The 21,553-nt window shown below is 35.0% G+C and overlaps 1 protein-coding gene across 2 annotated transcripts in view; it reads right to left on the bottom strand.

The window, feature by feature from the left end:
- The window catches only part of CDH8 (cadherin 8), a 150,526-nt gene that overhangs the window by 32,501 nt on the left and 96,472 nt on the right, over positions 1 to 21,553 (bottom strand). For both annotated transcript variants that reach the window (XM_013941160.2, XM_013941159.2), the window contains 2 exons: positions 20,295 to 20,431; positions 2,429 to 2,550 (listed from right to left, as the gene is read on the bottom strand). In XM_013941160.2, the coding sequence (XP_013796614.1) occupies positions 2,429 to 2,550; positions 20,295 to 20,431 (259 nt within the window). The remainder of the gene's footprint in view (positions 1 to 2,428; positions 2,551 to 20,294; positions 20,432 to 21,553) is intronic.

Below are 21,553 nucleotides of genomic sequence, written 5' to 3' on the forward strand. Positions count from 1 at the left end.
GAACCCAAAATAGAACACTAGGAAAACTGAACTGTAATAGATGGTTCAGTCAATATATTTAGGGACTGCAAATAAGGTTTTGTAAAAGGTTCAGATGTAATCATTTCCCTTATGCTGATTCAAATTTAATTTAAAGTTATATTTAAGTTGAACTGCAAATGTAAATATAGTGGAGTATCATAAAACAATCGCACCTTTTCTGCATATGTAATATTCATGTTTAAACTTTGGAGAACTAGCCAATTAGGGTTTTGCTACTATGTAAAATGGTAGTGTCTTTCTCATATTAGCTATTTCATAGCTGACACATATTTCAACCATTTTTTGAATTCTACATCTTGACTAATATGATTACTTCCAAAATTTGAATATAGAATAATGAGCATAACAAAACAATCAGGTAGTATACATACTAAGATATTTACAGGAGCAGATAATTTCTGAATGACAGTTTTATTCTGATCTTGGTGGTTGCTCTGGACTGGTGGATACTTATTATCCCAATAAAATTATTTGTCTAAAACACAGAATAAATTGCAGGATCAATGCCACCCCTAGCCATGATGGCAGCCAAACTATTTGTAAAGTTCATACAAGGATTCATGCTCATGAGTGACATCTGCCAACAGATCAAGAGTATAAGAGGTGATAGTAACATGAAGAATAGCATACAGTTTAACAAAAGATTTCCATAAGTGCTTAAATAAAAGCCTTTTCTAGCAGCTGACTATCAACGATCTCATTTATTGTTTCATTCCAAAGCGAAAATGGTATGAATGCTTTTCACTATTTCTCAACCACCTGAATTTTGATAAGAATACTGAGATAGATACATTCTGAAAACAGATGCAACATATCTTTCTCATTTCAGGGAAGCTTACTGAGCCCTGGATAAAGGTGTACTCATTCAAATATAATATTTCCTACAGAACAACTACTCAGCACCTGAAATCCACCCTGAGATAAACAGAAATCCACTTGGAGCTAAAAAGAACTTAAATACCAACAGTAACATAACTCTGCTGGGAAAAGTCTGCCCATAAGGGCACATTTCAATAATCTTCTCTTCAGTGGTTAGAGAGAATTCTCATTTCTTAAGTGACGCATTTTTTGACACCTTTTTAATAAACAAAAAGGGTGCCAGAAAGTCAAATCATAAATCTTCTCTAACAATCTGATCTTGGCAGAGATAGGTTGTCATATGCAACTACATAGGTTGTCATTTAGTACTACTAAAAGAAAATAATTTCTGACTCTATTGTCAGGTAACCTACTTTGGCAAATAGTGAATTTAATGCCGAACACCCACATGAGACACAGGAAAAGCTGGATTATCAAGTCTAGTGTCAAGCTGTCAGCTGCTCTTTATTTAAATAAAATGTCACAATCTAGAAATAAATCAGAAAGTTGAAAAACACTGAACTGTTGTAACATAAAATATTTCTTCAGCTGGACAAAATATAAATCTCAGTTATACTGCATTACTTTCTAGAAGTCTGTAAATGTTGTTGAATCTTTATCTTATAATTTATACAGCATATGAGGTATTCTTCCCTAATTCTGTACATTTGTCCTTCATTATACTTACCTTTTAAAAGGTTGATTTGTTTCTTTTCTTTGAAAAAGGCTATACAAGTTACATTTTGCTTCTGAAATATAGCTCTATTTATTTGACCTTATAAAGCCATGCATAAGTTCCTTTTCCAACCTTCTTATTTCATCAAATAAAGACAGAAAAAACCTGTCAAGTCACTTTTTCTCTGAGATATAATGAAAAATTGGAACCTAAATTCTCCAACACTCCATCTCTCTTTAGACACTTTCAACCTCAATTATGTCTTTCAGTTTCGCTTTCTTGGTTCTTCTCAATTATCATAGAAAAGTGAGTAAGAACTAGATAGTTATATATTATAACTGAGACATGGGTAGGGGGAAATGAGTTTATTGTTTTAAATGTTTCTCCTAAATTATGCCTTGGGCCAGTTGCAATATAGCCCAATGTCTGGACTGAGATTCAGGTTGGATTACAGTTTCTTTTATCAATGTACATGAGCTAAAGTACTATGTAGTACTAAACTATGTAGTACTAAAGAATTAAAGTACTAAGAATTAAAGTACTATGAAGTGATGAGCTCGATCAAAAAGAGTGGAAACAACTGGAGTTTACAGATATCCAGCATTTTTCAGGATCTGGTCCCAAGATACCTACCTTTGCTTTAAAATCTGTATTTTAAAAAAATACATATGTGTGTATAGAGAGAGACATACCAGAGAATATGATCATAGATTTACCTTAAATGAAAGATGTCTTAAAGTTGTTCATAGGCACATATTTTGGAAATAAAGGTAAGATAAGATGACAGGAATAAATTGCATCCCATTCCCACACACCAAATAACACAACATTGAAAACGTGGGAGATATTTACTTGTCCAGGCTTCCCGTTCTCACATAAAAAGGCTTCATGCTCTGATGCAAACTCAGGAGCGTTGTCATTTACATCAAGAACTTTGATAGCAACAGGCACCCGGGACACTTGGCTGTGGTTCCCTAAGAGAAAAAATCATAGCATAAAAGGTAAGCATATTTAATTTGGGATTGATACATACATGCTTAAATAGAAAACATATTCTTCCTATCCTCTGTCTTTGCTTAATTGGGTTGCCTTATCTGTAATGAATAGTAGAGTTGGAGCATGAGATAAAGAAGGATGGCCAGTATTTTATGGTTGAAAAGAATAAATAAATCCCTACTACAAATAGCATTTGTTGGAGATTAGCTCAATGAAGACCTTTCTTGGACTAAATTGGTAAGATTTTTCTTTGATGAAGTTTGTATTGTTTTATTGATAAAGTCCATTATACACGGAAAAGGGAAGGCAGTAAACAACATAGATTTATTTCTTTGTTTATCTTTGGCAGAGCACAGAGCATTTTACTCTATTAGCTGTTCTGACTGCACATCTATTATTTCTTCATTGCAAATACGATTAATGTTGAGACCTAAATTGTGATAAAGACAGTCTGTAGATTGACATAGGTAAAACTAGATATTACTTTGGATTATTAAAGCAGTCTAATTCTTTTTTATCTGAACAGAAAAATGTCCTCTGAAATTCTTAGTTCATTGAAATAAAGCCTCACCATTTATAATATAAAGCTATTTTGCATAAAGGAGTTTATCACTGTAGAGAGTAGAATAACCATGTTAAGCTGTAAGGAAAGAAAAGCTAAAGCAACATTTTACATTCTACTTTGAATAAATTTCATAGTCTGTTTCTAGTGTCTTTCCTTTATTCATCATATTTAATTTATTTAAAGAGACCATTCATAAATATTTTCGATTTTATGATTCTTTTTCCCAAACAGAAAATACATGAACTCTATTAAACGAGGGTGATCAGCTGATTGAACAGTTAAAAAAAAATGCTCTATAGCTCATGCGTACCTCTACCAGTAACCCAATGCTTGTTTCAAAATCCATCTATTAATGAATATTATTTTACAACCATATTATCTCATTTATGTCATGAACAATTTGAAGAATTGCACACTATGTGAACTGAGCTCAGGTGACTTGTAATTGAACTGCCTGCTTTTGCCTAAATTATTACTGCAGCCAAGAAAGCTGCTGCATTACGTCAGGGTATCAGCTTATGTATTATTGTTGTCACAACTTAACAGCTGTCCACAGCACTCAGCAGTCCATGAGGGCTTTGGTCTCTGGCAATACAGAACTGACTTAGGAGAAGGCAACCCTTAAAATTCTGGGGGGCCAGACAGAAGTTCCTATCACCAAGTATTCAGTGCACCTCTAACAGCAAATGTCAAAATGAGAGAGATAGGTCCTGCTCCACCAGTGCGCTGGAGGCCAGTGATGTGGCAGGCAGCAAATGGTGGCAGCCTACAATTGGTAAAGATGATTAAAGGAAGAATCACAGTTTACACTGTGTATTATATGTATTCCACAGAAGTTAAATGTGTTGTGACAACTGCACCTTTTTTTTTCTTGCATGTTAAAGATGACCGTAATTTTTAGGGCTCCACCTATAAATCTAAATTTGTATAAACTCAGTTGCTCTACTAACATTAATCTGAAATTGCATAAAAATACCCATTTCAAAAGAGTTAAAGCCATGCTATCACTAAAAGTACTAGTGCTATAAACAAAGTCTTTGTGGCAGCTGGATAGCTCAAAATACTCAAATTCTACTTGTATAGGATATGGAAGATTATAAGACATCAGATCCCAAATGCTTCCCACTTGAGGTAGTCAAAGGTTTAGTTTGGAAAGAAACGTGTTACAGAAGAAAAAGAAATCCCCACCAAAATATTGTAAGACCAGTATTTATGTCAATTCCACAACATAGCATATGAACCTACTTATTAACAGGTGAGGTGAACACTTACACCATGAATTAATAATGTATTTGAAATCAAATAAAAGTTGATATGCAAAGCATAAATACCAAACTTTTAAAACATATCTTTAATCTTAACTTGATAAAAATATAGACAATGAATGCTTCAGCTTATCAGAATTCTCAGCGCTAGTGTCACATTTAAACACTAAAGATTTACTTTTATCTAAATTAATGAAATGATGGCAGTTCAAATTTTAAAGACATTACAGAGGAATGTAATTAATTAGATAAGCTTCTAAAAGAAATTATTCATGTCCCTTGTGACTGCCCCCAAAATGTTTGTCTTTCACCAGAAATACAAACATTAAATTTAAAGATATTATAATTAGAAACTTGATGAGAATTCATTTAAAAAATTAATTTACTAAACACAAGAGAGACCCAACTGGTTTGGAAATCTCCAAACAAGGGGATATCCACTGCCTATTCGGGTTCTTGTGACTACAATGAAATATATTGTTGAGAAAGAAAGAGAAAGACGAAGAGGGAATTTTATCTACTGCTTCTATTGCCCACCACACTTAATATATTGCATTATTATTTTGTCACTGCAAACTTTCCAATGAATTTTCACTTATGCTAAGTGTTTTTCCCATACATAAAAATCACTGTAAGCATCCCTACTAAAACAAATTAATGAATTCTCACTAAGCAAATACAGATTCACTTGAGGATGAAGACACTGAAGATATAAAATAATTTCATCTTCCCATTTTGATACTTTTAATGTCTGCTAGCTACTCAAAGGTAAAACATGTACATGGAGCATGACCCTCTCAAATTTTAATCTGTCTCTGGTAGCAGTGCTGAATATCCTTGAACATTTTATTTCTCTGAACAAAGTAGAAAGCACTTGAAGTGGATCCACTCTGATATATGACTGCACAAAATGTTACTTTTGCATGGGCAACTGGAAATTTTAGTTTCATTCAGCTAAACCAGCTGTTGAAAGCATGTCCAGTTTCGGAACTGCCTGTTAGTCCCTGACTCCTGCCAACGTCACCCTCCTAGGAGATCTGCTCTCCCTGCTCACCTCTGCAGCTGGTTCTTCCCTCTCGAACTTGCACCTAGACGTCCCCAGTGATGAACTGGGAAGGGGAAGGCTAACTACTTGCCATCATATTGCTTGGCCTTCATACTGATCCGCATTCAGTGTTCAGAACTCTTCCTTGTTTGTATGAATGGAGAGTCAGCTCTTTCTAAAATAGTGACAAAACTGAATTTTAATTTCTCTCTCTCTTTTTTTTTTTTTTTTTCCCAATTAACCACACAGCCAATAGAATTAAGTTAGGCTGAATCTGCTTCTTGCATGTATCAGGTAGATAGTGACTGGTTGCTTAAGTTCCAGTCAATTATTTTAGGCAAAATCATAAAAGGGAGTGAAGTTCTGCAAGTATTACTGTTCTCTTGAAAATAATGTGATGGAGACCTATCTCTAAGGAACCATCTTAATCTGTGAAAACTTTATCACCTGTATTCATGGTGATTCACAGCTTAAAAGCACATAGCTTGAGTCTCGCAATGCAAGCACATCACTAGGACTGTCACTTAGGAAGCAATGGCTTGGTTTGAAAATTTAGCATATTGAGATGTAATATTAAAAAATACTGAAGAAGATTTCCACTAGTTGTAGGTAACCAAAACTCTTTCAGAGTACGGATACTTGTAAGGACGTCGTTTTCAGTTTGAATACATTCAGTTGGTCATCTGTGGACACCACTGCCACAGTCCAGCATGGAGCTTTAAGAACCAAACTTATAGGCAAACTATGCAAATAATTTCCTAAAAGTACAGCGCTTTTATGTCTCTGCTGAAGTCTCAATTACCGCCCACAGTTGTAAGACCCAGTACTTTTTGGCAGATGAGAACTATGCAAAAAAAGAAAGGAAAAACCTAGAGAGATACTAGGAAAGGATAACTCAATGGAAAAACAACTAGTGGAATGAATCAGCGATAAGTAAACCTGAAAATAATGGAAAGTTCAGCTGAGTTTAGAAATGCAGATTGAAAGGTTTACAAGATTTATAAGCACGTGGAAAGCTCTTATTTTCTGCTTTACTTCCCAGTTCTCAAGATGCTCTTTGTATTTTAAATGCTTGAGATACAGCCTTTGTTTGTCAGCCTCATCCTTGGGCAACATTGAAACTTGAAAAACACTGAAACTTGCTCAGGGTTAAAAAAGTTTGCGGAGTTTGATACAAAAGGTCCAGTCAGATAAGATAACCAAGAGCAAACAAAAAATTCCATGACTAAGTATCTCCAAATCTGACCTACATACCAGTGCTAGCTCTTACTGTGATCAACATATTCCTTCCTTCCTTCCTTCCTTCCGTGTATTTGAGACATATGTGTTTGTGCGTGCATGTTTATCATTAGAAATTTCTAATGCAAAGCACTAAGCAGTGTTAACACTATTACTGAATGCAGCAAGTAATACTCAGAGTAACTAGCACTTATAAATCAAATTTTTGGTCTCATGCCTTGGTGACAGAAGGTAAGGCAGTTATTCAGCTCCCATTAAGACTTAAAACCCTTCTCTGCTGTTTTTCCTTGACACAAACACATACCACTGGTCTTAAAAGTCAGAGGTATTTAAGAAAGGGAATTATTAGCCGCAAAAAATGTAATTTCAGCATTTCTTTAACACAGAGAAATCCAGTTCAGTTCGTTTAGTTCCTTTAGTTAATTAAATCATCTGAAATCGTATCAAGGTTCTCTTTAAAAAGTCACAAACTGTCTTGCATTTTAATTAAAAATACCTGAATAAAACGTAGAATACTGAAGAATAACCCATCTTTTATTATCATCATCATACGGCTTGGAAATGGCTATTTCATGCTTTCCTGATTCAATGAAATTTCTAATATAATAATATTTTAAATTAGAAATAGAAGTGCTAGTTCTAACAGAGAAATCAAAAAAAAATCTGAATCACTGACCTAATAAAAACAACAGCACTTATTTCACAACTCTCATATTTCAAATTTATGAAGTTGTATTTTAACAGATCCATTTCCCATGCCTTTATCATGGTTTTATCTGATGATTTTAGTAACGTAACCCACATAAGCTTATTTCTCCTGTTGGGTTTTACATTGGTATTTTCCTTGTGCAATCCTTTACCTAGATAACACTACAGCATATAACAATTCTTTTGCCAAGGAACACTGACAAATCTATATTCAAGTTCTTGATAAACAGAGATGTTATTGTGAAGCTGAAATTTTCTTTATCTTGAAGTTTAACTATAGAAATCACATGCTGCAGCAAATGCTGTGTTCATTTATCTGAAGTGTTGCGTAATGACCTGATTCAAAAGAGCCTGAGAACCTGAAAATGACACTGAAATTGTAAGGAAAAGACATCACTAAATGACAACATTTCTGTTAAAATAACAGACCATAAGCTATTTCTGAGTTAGGGTAAAATCTAAGCAGCCAAACTAAAAAAAAACCCAAACAATATTAAAGTATGGTATTAAACAAACAGTATTAGAATATGAATATTTAGACCAAAAAAAATTAAATGTTTAAAGGATGAGAAAATACTGAGAGTTATAGAATTACTATAAAATAATATAAACATATCCGTGAATAGCAGAAAAACTTCTATACAAGTTGCTAAGACAAGAAACAAGCTCAAAATTAATATTCCATTTATATGTATTCCAGTACACTGGAGTATATTAGAGAAATACATTTTGCAGAAAATGTATGTGTGTGCATGTGTGTGGGAGGGAGGAAAAAAAAAAAGATGTGAAATGTTTCTCAAGTTTGTCACTTAAGTCATTCTTTAGGAGAAAAATAATAAGGGAGATGAAAAGTATTGTCTGCTCTCAGTAGATCTCTCAGTTTATTTTATTAGGGTCTCCAGATGCAAGATGAACAAGTCAAGAACTTATATTACATTCTATATTTATTTCCTCATTGATAGGCTGTCAAGAGTTTAACCAAAGACCTGCTCAAAATTTTCTATCTCCTTCATTTTTGCCCATTTTTCTACATCTCATCACCATGAAAAAAATGCCAGACTTTTGCAAAACGCATACTTCCACAGGTCTGGATAAATCAGGGGGAACCATACATCCTGGCTAACCAGGTGTGATATGAGGAGAGTATTTAGACTGGGCACTCTGCTAGGAGGATGCGGAGGAGGGGAAACTGAGGACAGACTATGTTTTAAAGTCACTGGCTTCAAAGCTGAATTTGTAATTAAAAAGTTTTTGAAGTTCAGCACCTGCATCTGTTAGGAGGTGACTAAGGCCATCTACCTTCCTTTGATGAATATATAAGATCTATGGCTTAGCATGAAAGGACAGGTTATACTTTAATTTTGCTGCTAAAAAAAAAAAAAAAAAGTAAGTAAAATTTCAGTGACAGATGCACAATCTATGCCAGAAAATGTTAATTAAATAAAGCCATATTCTTTAGGCCTCATTCAATAAAGTTTTCACCCACTATCATTTTCATTTATCACTTATTTTTGCTTAGTGCATGTCAGACAAAGATTGTTGAATACAGCCCAGAACCAATATGAAATAGGGATTAGCTGCCTAAAGTTTGCAGAAAAATGAAACAGGCTGGCAAAAAGACCAAACAGTTTTTTTTTTTATCAGTGGCATTCCACCCAACCCTGCACTGACTTCTTTGCTTGTCACTGTAGTAGCAAAATAATGTAAACAGTCCATGTTGGTACGTACTTTCACTTCAAGGCCTGATTCAGATCCTACTGAAGTTAATTAGATCTCTCCTACTCTGTAAGTTTTATCTAGTTCTTGTCCTTAATATCACATTATCTATTTCCTATCTTTTAAATAATTAAAAATTTAAATGTAATTTAAATTATAAAAAACGGAACCTGTTAAATTCAAAGGATCAATACTGATTTGTAAAACTTGATAATCAATCAAACTGCAGATTTATATATTTTCTAAAAACTAAATCAGTGTATTCTCTTCATATAGACACAATACACATTGATGGAATTGGCTCCCATTTTGCATATCTGAGGGCAGAGTATAATCTGACATTCAAATACAACCTCTTTGTCATTTTTCATACCATTAAGCTGTGCAGTTACTCAGCACCCTAACAAATAGTTATTCTGTAATTACCTCTGATCCTCTGTGAATTGAAAGATCCATTTACAAAACTGGGAAATATTTGTAATTTTTTTCAGAAGTATCATACTCTCCTTGGTGTACACGCATGATATTATCTTGTCTGAATGCACAGAGAAAGATCAAAAGGGCTTGGGAAGGCAAAACTAGATTGGAAAAGCAAAGCACCCCCTCAAACCTAGTTTACGGCTGTGAAGAGGATGTCTTCTACCATAACCCTGGTTAGAAGAGAAAATCAAAAGACATTGATCTGTTAAATTTGGCCATGCAGGATAAGAGAGGAAAAGTTATCTCCTGAGAACCAGGTACTGTAAGTGAGCTCTAATTTTGTCCTTAAGGGAGCAGAGGATACTGAAACTAATTCATGTCCACCTTAAAGCTGGAGGGAATTGCCAAGCCTAGGCCAAAAAAGAAGGAAAACCCCCACACTCATAGGTTGCTGTTTATTTTAAATTGCTTTGCATGCTCATCACCCTTTAATGAAAATAAATTCTTTTGTATTTTGAAAAAATCTGCTGCAGTGTCACCACTTCCTATTCATTTTCACAGACTCCAAAAAGAAAATGCTAGAAGATACACTAGCAACTAGACATACTAGGTAACACGTGAGTTTTTCACTACACGTAACCTACATGCTGCCTAAGAGAGCAGTTAGACTGCATGGGATATGCACTAGGGAAGAGAAGGGAGGGTATTAAAGAAGAGAGAGCAAAGGGATGGGATGAGGCTTGAAAAGAGATTTAAAAGGGGCATCCTAATCAGAAACTGCAGCACCTTTTCAATATTTAAGTAGCAATTACGGGTACTTGTCTCTTGTCAGAAGTGCTGGATGCAAACAGCATGTCCTTAGAGACTGTTCTTCTGCATATCTAATTTTGACCACGGTGAGCTTTATATTCATAGTGACACATAATCAAGATATATGTGACACATCAATATGAGTAAACAAATACATAATTCAAAATAAATTATTAGTATAGCTGCTTGAGCGGGTTGTATTGCAACCTGCTACAGTTGTGTCAGCTTTATGACAATGAAAACGATGCTGTTTTCATCGCGGATCCTAAGTAAATTCTTTAGGAAAAAAATGTGTGCTGCTAACATCCTTCCACCCACACATCTATCCAGAGACCAAGCTGAAACAAATGCTGGCAGAAAACAACCTGTATTTCTAATACGGTATTGTGTTATTGAGGCTTACTTTTGTCTAATGATGAGGCAAGTCAGGCTGGAGTATATGCAGTTATGTCACCTTCAGTAAACTAACTGCATGAAGTGGTGAACTGTTATTAGTTTAAAAAATTACAAACATGGCTTAAGTATCAGCAACAACTTCCAAAATCAATGCAAATAAAAGAAGTATCGTGTTCATTTAACACGAAAAAAATTATACCTAACTTAAAGAATAAGCAATAGCAATAGCAAATCTAACAGCCACTGTAATCTCTGGAAGCATCTGCAGCTAGGAGGGGCTCTTCTGTAGACCCATCATGCTAGCAAAAGGCAGAGTCTACTAAAAGCTGTTGAAAAAGTTTTTCCACTTCCTTGTGGCAGCTACTGATAAGAAGGAAAAAAAGAGTTAGAAAAACAGGGAACCACAGAAAACAGCCATATTTCTGCTACCTTTATTATCTGAATTAACATTAATAACAGTGGGATAGAAATGCTACTAGATTATTACTTCTTGTAGATCACAGCACCACAAACCTAGTGAGGCAATGGGTAACACATTAATCACTGTAAGGAAGTAACAGGTTTTCATTTCTAAATACGATGTTGAGAAAAATTTCCAGAAAATAATGTGGTGCCATTACACGACTGAAAAGTATCTGGCTCAAAAAAGAAGCCATCAAACAGTCAGGAAGAAAACTGAATAGAAGCTTAAGACACAACAAATGTTGTATCTTAAACACCAAGGGAGTTGGCACTAGTGTAAAACTGAAGCATGGCAGTCAGGAATCTGGCCCACACTTTAGAGCAATTACATTGTTAATATGCTAATACATCATGCATATTAAAATGTTATAAAATATTGACTCAGATACACAACATCTTATTAGCTTTGAAATTTTACAATGACTAGCAGTGATAAAAATAACAATAAGAAGATTGATTGAGGACAAGATGTCTGGAATATTTTGAATTTTTTATTTTAAATTATTTCATGATTGAAGTAAAATAATTGCTCATAAGAAACCTCCATCTTTTTCTTACTGCTAGACAAAATATTGGAATGCTTTAATACAGCTTTTTTATTAAATCAGAATTTATTACAAAAGATTATTTTAATTTCTTCATTTGTAGAGCTCATATCTCTTTCTGGGACTGATTTTCTTAACAATGCTGTTGTATAGATCTTAGGTTTCCTTCATGGCTAAGAAAAATTTCTAGATATGCTGGATTTGAATCAGAGTCTAAGAGTTTAGCATCAAACAGTTACTACCTCGGTACCTAAAGTAGTAAGAAAAACAAAACCAAACCCCACTCCCTAGCATATCAGTATGTACCTTTAATAAATCTTTTCCCTCTGTCTTTCAACTTGAAAATACTGTCATTCTGTGCTATCCAGCAACTTTACCAAAAACTCAAAGCATGCTACTCTGAGTAGAGTCTTTATTCTAGAAACAAGTGTGCTTATAAATGTGCTTTCAGTCAACTAAAATGATATTCAGTTACAAACCTCTACTCTGACCTACAGTCATGCTTCAGCCTTATAGAAAAAATGCTGGAGATCTTGCACAGAGTCATATTCTGTTTAGAAGTAATAAGCCTACTCTTATCAAACTAGATGAATACTATGCAGTATTTTTAAGATGAATCATATTTTCTTCAGAAATTCTAATTCAAATGTTCAAAGTGCAGAAGGCCAATGGTCAGTTGTTCAGCTTAACAATGCACTCGTTTTGCTAATATAATATGTATAGTGTCAGTTTAAACATTCCTCCAGTTTTTTCAAAGTAATTGACAAAGATATTTCACATAAATTAGTCAAATACATTTTCACTAATGACCCTTTTATTCCATACTTCAATCCTTATCTGTTTTGTGCCCCAGAAAACCTTATTCTCTTCTAAAACATTGTCTGTTTTCCTAACCTTTTGCAGTGTAAGCTTTGAACAGTATTGTCATATTCCACCATCTTTTTCTGAAATCCACATTTGGAAATCTGGACCTAAGATGTCTACCCTGGCTTTATAATGCTCTGAAACCAGAGATGAGAGAAGTTAGACTGTTGATGCAAATCTCTCTCTTTTTCTTTGCCATAATTATGTTTATTATCTCCTACAGCGGATTTTTCTGACGTATTTGTTTTCAGTTAATTACTCAAATCCTTTTCATATTCATGGTTCTCTTTCAGATCTTTCCTCTGAAATCAGAGGTTACCGACTTCTATTCAGCTTCTCATACCTGAATTTTTATGCTAGCTCCTAACTATTGAGGCCATTTTATAGAGAGATCGTTTCATAAGTACACTCCTTTCTCATTCATATTTTTTCATAATATGGTCACTCCCACACTATTATCCATGTGGATGACATCTCTTGCCATTCATGAGCTGTGAAAAACACCAGTGGGAAAGTTCATGATATGTCTGAATGCACTTTAACAGCTGAGAGCTGCAAAGTAGCTGTGTGTGATACACCAGCTCTCCATGGACCAATGGCAAATGCTCTATGATTCATTAGAACCTGTGGAGTTCTTTCTGTATAACCCTGTATTTATGTGAAAATGAATCAAAAGTACCTTACTAAATTCCCTTAGTGCAAAACTGATGGATTATCTAGTCTGAGTTTCATTAAGCCAGAGAAAAAAGGGTCAAGCGAAAAAGGTTAATATTCCTCAGCTTCTCTTGTTTAATCTCCATAAAGGCTTGTTTCCTTTTCTTTCTAAAACTTTACTTAATTTTACTCAGCTCTAAATTAAAGGTAATTATATGATGCACCAAAGTAGCTCTAAACTGTTAGAATTATTGCTAATAATGTCTATAGTCATTTTCACAATAAAAGACTAAATAAAATTAAACAAATGAAAATCATCAGCAAAAAGTTATTCATGGCACTAAAAGGTACATCGTAGCTGAATGCTTATTCTGAAGAGTAATTATGTCTCTCTCCCATTTTAATTAATGTCCTTGTATTTTTTAAAATAATACACAATATAGGTAACTTTAGCAGAGCATGTGCTGGATGATGATTCAATTATTGTATTTAGAGCCTTGGTAAACCATAAAGAGTCTTTCTGGCTTTATGCCCTTTCCCATTAGGTGATAAAATTGCCTCATACTTCTTCATTTCTAAAGAATGCAGTTGGTATGGGTAATTACCTTTGTCAGACATAGCCCGTAGCTTTGTCCTTGGGATTCCTACGCTCTATGCCTGGAAAATATTTATTGTGGTCAAATCACCATTTTCATTTCAAGATCTTGTCTATATTTTCATCTACTGCTTTGACTAATGATTCAGCAGAACTTCTACTAGTTGTGGCAGTTCTGGTACTTTGCCAAGCTTTTTTTTTTTCCCCCCATTGGCTTAACTAGACACTGGCATGTTTTTTGTTTGGCAAGTGAAGCTGTATTTCAGGAATCAATGGATAAAGTAGTCAATCAAAATCAAAATAATAGCTCCTTGACTATACTTCTCAGAGAATAAGGTAACAGAAATTCCATTAAAAACTCTGAATTCCATTCAGAGATTTAAAACTTGGCTAAAAGCATTGCTCCAGGCTAGCAGAAATATCCTCTCCCATACAATCCAGCACTGGCTTTGGAATCCCTTTGCTGACTGATCTGTTGTCTGGAGGGACGGAGACTCTCATGACTGTGATGCACAGGGAGTCCGAAGAGGGACAAGAAGTTCTGGAAAAGCCTTCCTGTAACCTGTTCCAAAAGAGGAACAGATTCATACTTCACCTCTACATATCCCAGTAAGTCTGAATAGGCTCGAGTCTATACTAATTTCAAAAGAACCTGTCTATACTTGAATATGCTAATGGTAGTGTAGCTCACAAGCCTTAACTGAGATTTGACTTGAAAGCTGCTCTCTGAGGAATCCAGTGCAGTACATGGTCATAAGAAGGGCAGGAAGAAAATGTAAATCTTGAGTAGCCACTAAGTGCTATGTTAGGTAAAAGAAAGCTTGGGCACTTCAAAGGGATCATAATTTAATTGAATTCAAAGTTTATGAGTCATGGTTTCCAACATTTGTTGGTGGTGTTCTTCACAAATCTCACAAGCTGCAAACTAGAATATTTTTAGAAGCTTTTCTTGTTGAAATCTATGACATCATTCAAAAAATTTTTACAGTGTAATACACTTTCTTGAGAAAAGGATTACCTCACTTTTGTTAAGAGAATTCCAGATAGGCATTGTTAATAATGAATGGAAGCATTATAATGTACTAATTCTTTTTAAAGAATTCACTAGAATCTTATACTTCAAGCAGACCTCAGCTGCAGCTTATGAGAGATGAGTATGCAAATGCCAGCATATTCATATTTAAGTTAGAGGAATGATGTGCAGTTAAATTATGAGACAAACACACTTCCTTCTTGCCTAAGTTATAACTGCTTCTCTGACATAAGTCTTTACTTTGGTTTCAAACTACATTAGTTCTCCATTTATTATTACTCTTATTACATCAATTAACCAGCAATGACTGAAACATAGGGCATTTCCTTAGTATTAATGAGACACATTAGGAGGACACTGAGGAAATATCTCCAATGTGGCTGTTATTCCCATTAGAAGACAGAAATAGAAAATCATGGAGCCAGAGCTGGAAAGACGATAAGAGTTTAATTGTTCTATGGCTTATAGAGGTATGACATTCCAACAGCTTGAATAATCAGGCTGAATTCAGTTCAGAATCTGTGCAAACTGTAGCAAAAATGTTCTGATAAACAAACCATGGCTATCTGCTTTTCTTTTAGTGGCTGAGTAGCATTGACAACCCAACTCATAAGTATTGCAAAACCCGTCCAAGAAACTGAGGGAATACTAAGGAGGTTGGCCCAGGCTGAACTCTGCTCTGCTTCACTGCCCAGCAAAATTGCTAACCAGTTAACGCAAGCAACACAAGCATGTCAATGTGAACAGTAGTTACAGCTATAATTGCACCTTATAAAAAATAAAAAATGCATTTGTGTGTTCAGATGAATAGGCTTACATATGACCAGAAGGTTTCTGACTTTACTAGATTTTACAGAATGTCAGAAAATTCCATTTCAAAAAGGTAGCAAGAACCAAAGATATGATGAGCCTTTGTGTACACAAAAAAAGATGAACCAAAAGAAACGTCTGTAAGTTAATCGTTCATTCTTATTACACTTCAATTCAGCCTCCTGGCAAATACACATATGCCCTCAAATTCTTCTCCTGTTCAGGGCTTGGCTCCAGAGAGCCCAAACATATGAACAGCATAATCAACCCTGACTTTCACAGCAAGGCGATATCCACTCCCATTCTCTCAAGCATCTAGTTAAAATAAACCTCCCAACCTTGGCATACGGTTTTAAGCTCTTTACACCTCCATCACATAGGTCTTCACTATACAACAAAACAATGAGAAATCTCATTAGTCCAGTATTTAAAGTCCAGAGTCAGTGACAGAAAAAAAAAGTTCACCTTTTATATCCACAGACCAAAAGGCGTGTTTTCAGGAAAAGGTCATTTGGCCAAAGAGCCTGCATCCTCTAGGCTGTAATCACCTAGATGTTCCTGCTCCTGACTCACTCATCAGAGTAAACTTGGATACATGGGAACATGGAGAGAAAATTTAAGAATCAATTCACAGGGATAACAATTTTCAATATTCCTCTTGCCATGTGAGTTAATACATGAATTTCTTCTGTGCATCCTAAGCTTGTATTTCACAGTGGTCTTTCAGAGAGGTCAACATTCTTTGTAATATTCTCTTAAAAATCTGTGTGATATAGTTCATCAGCATAGTAAAGTCACTACATGACCAGGCAGGAAAAAAACTGAACTACAAAGAAGCAAAAATTAATTTGAATATATAAGAAAGAAGTATAAGAAAACATACAATAGGAAAAAATGTCACACAAAAGGAATGGAAGGTGATCAGATTTAAGAGTAGGGGTTGAGAGGATCAAAGCTGCGCAAGGAATTTATCATTTTTCACTAAACTCATGGAAAACGTCTAGCTAAATCTGAAATACTGAAAATTTCACACAAATATCACCCATACCACATTAATCACTTTCAGTCCAGTCTTTTTCACCGATAGTTCTCTGCACTGTTTTATCTTCAGTAGCCAAAAAAAGATCCAAATTGATGAAATATTTGGGGAACCATCTGTAGGGGGTATACAACCCGTATGCAGTGTAGTTAGTGTGATTTCAAACATGAGGTATACAAATATATGCAACCTGTCTACATATTTTCAGAACCAGAGCAAGAAGGCAATACAACAGTCTAGGCAACTCTGAGGGACAGCCAGTCAAGGCAACTTTTCCTAAGTCTGTCTGGCTAGTTTAGCCACCCAGGACGGTGATGCACATCTGTGATGATTCATAAAGTGAGAAGCAACAACTCGGAACTGCTTTACAGAGGCTGGACCAAGTCTGCTGGTGATGGGAAAGTGAAAGGAGGGAAACACCAGCCTCCAAAATGTCTCACTTTGCACAGGTCCTAAAATATGATGGTAATACTATTTGTCACAAATAGCATGAATTTATTCTGAATTAGAACTAGATAGATGCTTGCCTATGATTAGGAAATGTTCTTCTCAAGAAAAACAAACTGGTCTTAACTGCCTGTTAAGGACATACAGGAAAGAGTCACAGTCACCACTAGCTCATGCTTTCATGTTTTTCCTAACTTTGCTGGACTTGAAAGGGTTAGGTCCACCTTTTGGGGCACTCAGAAATATTGAATAGTAGCATGTTTAACATTATCCATCCACACTCCAAAACAGATTGCCTTCAAAAAAATCAGCCAGCCTGAGTCTATATATCTTCATCCTCAAGCCAGGTGGAAATGCACAAGTTATGCTCAGTTCAGCCTGACCAATCTAGTTCTGGAAAATTACCACCAAAGGCAGTAGCTGAGGTCAGAATAGCTTTGTCATTGTGCCAGCAGAAAACTACCAAAAATGACTTGTGCTTAAAGCATAATTTCAGGTGCAGGTAACTTACCGGCATAGAGCATTTTGAAACAGTGTTGATGTTCGGCAAAACTTTATGTTTATCTATTTATGAAAATGTTGATAAATGAGGGTACATTCAAGATCTACCATGCTGAGAATCAAGAACTAAAAGCAATATCATGGCCTGTTATTAGTAAGTAAGTGCAATGGCAATGAAATGGTCTGATCATCACCCATACGAATAGAGGTGAGCCCTCAACTGAGCCTGGAAAGCAGCTAGGCAAGAAAGAGAAAATGTTCATCTCAGTCTCACATTCTGCTTGTATGAATGATGCTAACATATTTATTTTTCTGTGAGAGATCAGGAGTCCATTAATATTATCTCAGAAAAGCATAGTGATGACACAGTTTGTGTTTTCATTTGCTGCTTGCATCTGAGGTAGTTCACTGCCTCCAACAGATTTCTGTTATTTTACAACAGAGATCTTGCTTATTACTATGTTGGAACAAAATCTAAAAATGCCCATTTTACCCTACTTGACAATTCTCTGAACACATTTAGTTTCTTCATTAGGAACTTCAAAGATAATTTCTCTCAAATAAATAAATATAGTATTTTATGAAATTCAGCTTTTGTTTTATGTAAATGTCAAATAATTATACTGGGAATGCTAAAAAAAAATCAGCAGGAACCCAAATGCTTAGAAAAAGATTGGCATTAGTATTTTCATAGCCAGTGTTATAAAAGGCAATTTTAAAACAGTGATAGATGCTGAGGCTCCCATGAAGTCTAATGACAAGGCTGATTCTTAAAAAATTCTGACATATAATCGTGTTTTAAAAATCTCAAGAAGGAACAGGCAGACAATTCTGATGTGGCCCACAAAAGTGTACTTCTGCTAGCTTTGCTCTGGTACACAGTCAAATAAGTGAGATCAGAACAGTCAGTTGGAGGAGTTTCTTGAAAAATTCTTTTTATTTTTGTCTTTTTAGACTTTCTGGAGAAAACAAAATATAAAATTCCTTCCCATTATGTCTTATTATTCTAATGTCTGGTGTTTTGGATCACAAACTAATGATACCCCTTCTCATGCTATTGGTAAAGTTCATGATGATGATGTCTTGAGGAAATTGGAAGGGAGATTTTTATACCTTTCTCCTTTAGAAACAGTTAAATTATTAACTGGCTTAATATTATGTTTGGCAAAAAATGCCCTATGAAATCAGAGCTTGCTTTCTTTCCTCATGTAGTTTGATTCCCTGTGTCAGGTTGGCTCTCATGCCAGTGGAAAGTATTCTTGCTAATTTATCAAAGCAGTGTTTGCCTCCAAGATTTAATAGCAATTGACAGGGCAAGCACTACTGGCAATGACATACAGGAATTACTACAGTGGGTCATAGGAATATGGTTATAGTTACAGTGGTTGTAAGTGGAGGGCTTAGTTTACACTCAGTTCTAACTTCCTCCTTTATGCATACACTGCAGTTACCCCTCACAGATTCCTAACAGGTTTGTTCTTAAATCCAAGTACCACAGAAAAATATTAAACAACAAAAATGAGCCAAGCAAGTGTCCTTTATTCTCCCATTCACTGACATGTTCATAACTGCAGTGTTATGAAACTCAGCATTAAAAGTTCTATATCATAACACTACATATTTAAAAAGATGCTCTGCAGAAAGAGCAAGCAGTGATATACTACTTTCTGTACGCAAGAATTAGCAGCACTGTTCATCAAGCTTTGAAGACAAATGTTCTTACAACAACATGCAGAGTGTATATGCACTTATGGAAATTATGCATACGCATTGATTGCAGAATAGATACTTTAGCAGAAACATTTTCTTAGTTTATGTTTCAGTTAAGAAAAAGACAATGGAAAAACAATTTCTTCATTAAGGGGTTACAGTTCTACTTTCTTACGCTCTGTTTTTTTGCTGCAATATGTTTATGTCAAATTTTTAGTCTAAAATACAGTGCTAATATTAATAATAAATTACATTCTCTCATGAGAACCTGCCACCACCCTATCAGCCTCAATTCTGAATTAATCAAGAATTTTAGTTGGTTAAAATCTGAGATCCATATCCCCAGATGGGAGGACTTTCCTGGCTCCCAGTAACTTAGGTGTACAGATCAGTCACACATCTAAATAGTTCTGGAGATCCCAATAATCCCCGTTCTTATCTATAGCTGTATATGAGTAAATTTCTTCATATGTATCAAATGAGACTACTTTCATGCAACATTACCTACATGTTTAACCATTTATGGGACTGAAACAAAAGAACATTCATCATTAAGAACTTCTGGGTTTGGCCTACAATTTACTTCCACAATAGCAAAGTTTTACCCTTTTCTTATAACTGTCAGGGTTTTTTTCCATTTACCCTTTATTTCCTGTACAAATGTACTCTTGTATCTCTTCAAACTCTATGCTACTTTATTCACTGAAAAAAATGTGGTTTTCAAGAAGAAATATAGAAAGGACTTCAGCAGAAATAACACTTTCTTTCAAAAGATTTGTAATTTAAAAATCCAATATGTTTTACTTTCTCCTGAGTTACATACAGTTTCCATAGCACACGCAGTAAAAATTAGTTATAAAACCAACAGAACTAGCAGTAAGTATACACAAATACTTACTAGTTTCAGTAGCTACGATAGTTATGTTGTGCCACATATTTGTTTCTCTGTCGAGCGGTGTTGCCAAAGTTATTTTCCCATCTTCTGCATTAATGTTGAACTGTCTCTCAAGGTCAGTATGCCGATCAATGGAAAACCTACAAAATAGACATCCCTGTAATCTACTTTAAGAAGTTGGTGTGATCCACACAATCGTAAGACAATTTATGTAGCCCTCTGAGAACTGCAGTTTTAAAGCCAAATGGATTGAGAAGCTCAACAGCATGATAATTTATAAGACAAAATGACAAACTGAGACTAAAAAAGCTTAATAATTATTGTCCAAGGAGTAATCAGCTGTATAACCAGTATGAAGGTCATAAACTGCCCCCAGGTTCACTGGGTAACATCTTTGAAAAATGCTGCTGATCAAGAGTTAATTACACAATCCATCACATTTATTAGACAGTTTATATGGTATTTCACTGCTGATAATTTCAACAGTAACATATTAAGCAAACAAAAACGGTGGGCTTCATGGTTATTATAAAAAGGATTGAATAACATTATTTTACTAATAAATTTCAGATTAATGAAGCATAGACTATTAAACAAACACATTATTTGGTTATGTTTCAAGCAGCTCCATGGGCAAAAGGCAGTTAATGAATCACCATTTACCTGTAAAACCTGTAAAACACTTCAAACACAGCAGGATTGACTATTTTATGGATTGACATCACTGATTTTGAACAAAACAACTTTCATCTGACAGGTAGTCAGAGTTTGCAAATGAGAATATCCAGGTAAATTATGCAGCCTAAACAGAGCTAGCTTGACAACACAAAAGACTTGCACTAGATTGCTCCATAGATGCATTAAGCAGAATGATGATTTAAAGCTCAGAACAGGATCTCCAGGAAAGCTTTTTGCTTGTCCATTTTCAGCAAGTTACTTTATTAATGTATTATTTGTAAAAGAAAATAAATTGCAAAATGAGGCCTTCCAATTTTTTGACAGGAAAAGGTACAAAATAAGAGAGTTTATCGCTAAACTATTGATAAGGTTCAACAAAAATTGGCTTCAAGGAGTCCTACTGAATCCTAATTGTGGATTTATACAAGAGCCTTTTAAGGCCTTTGTGTCTGTGCATTACAGAACCTAACAGCACGGACTGACAATTTTTTCATCTGTTCTGCATTATATCTAACAGGGAGAGTTAGGACACAGAGTCAGACTGGATTACGTTATACTGTGGTCAGAAAAGTGACTCAAACTAT

This window comes from Apteryx mantelli, chromosome 10 (genome assembly GCF_036417845.1).
Source record: "Apteryx mantelli isolate bAptMan1 chromosome 10, bAptMan1.hap1, whole genome shotgun sequence".
Lineage (NCBI taxonomy): Eukaryota > Metazoa > Chordata > Aves > Apterygiformes > Apterygidae > Apteryx > Apteryx mantelli.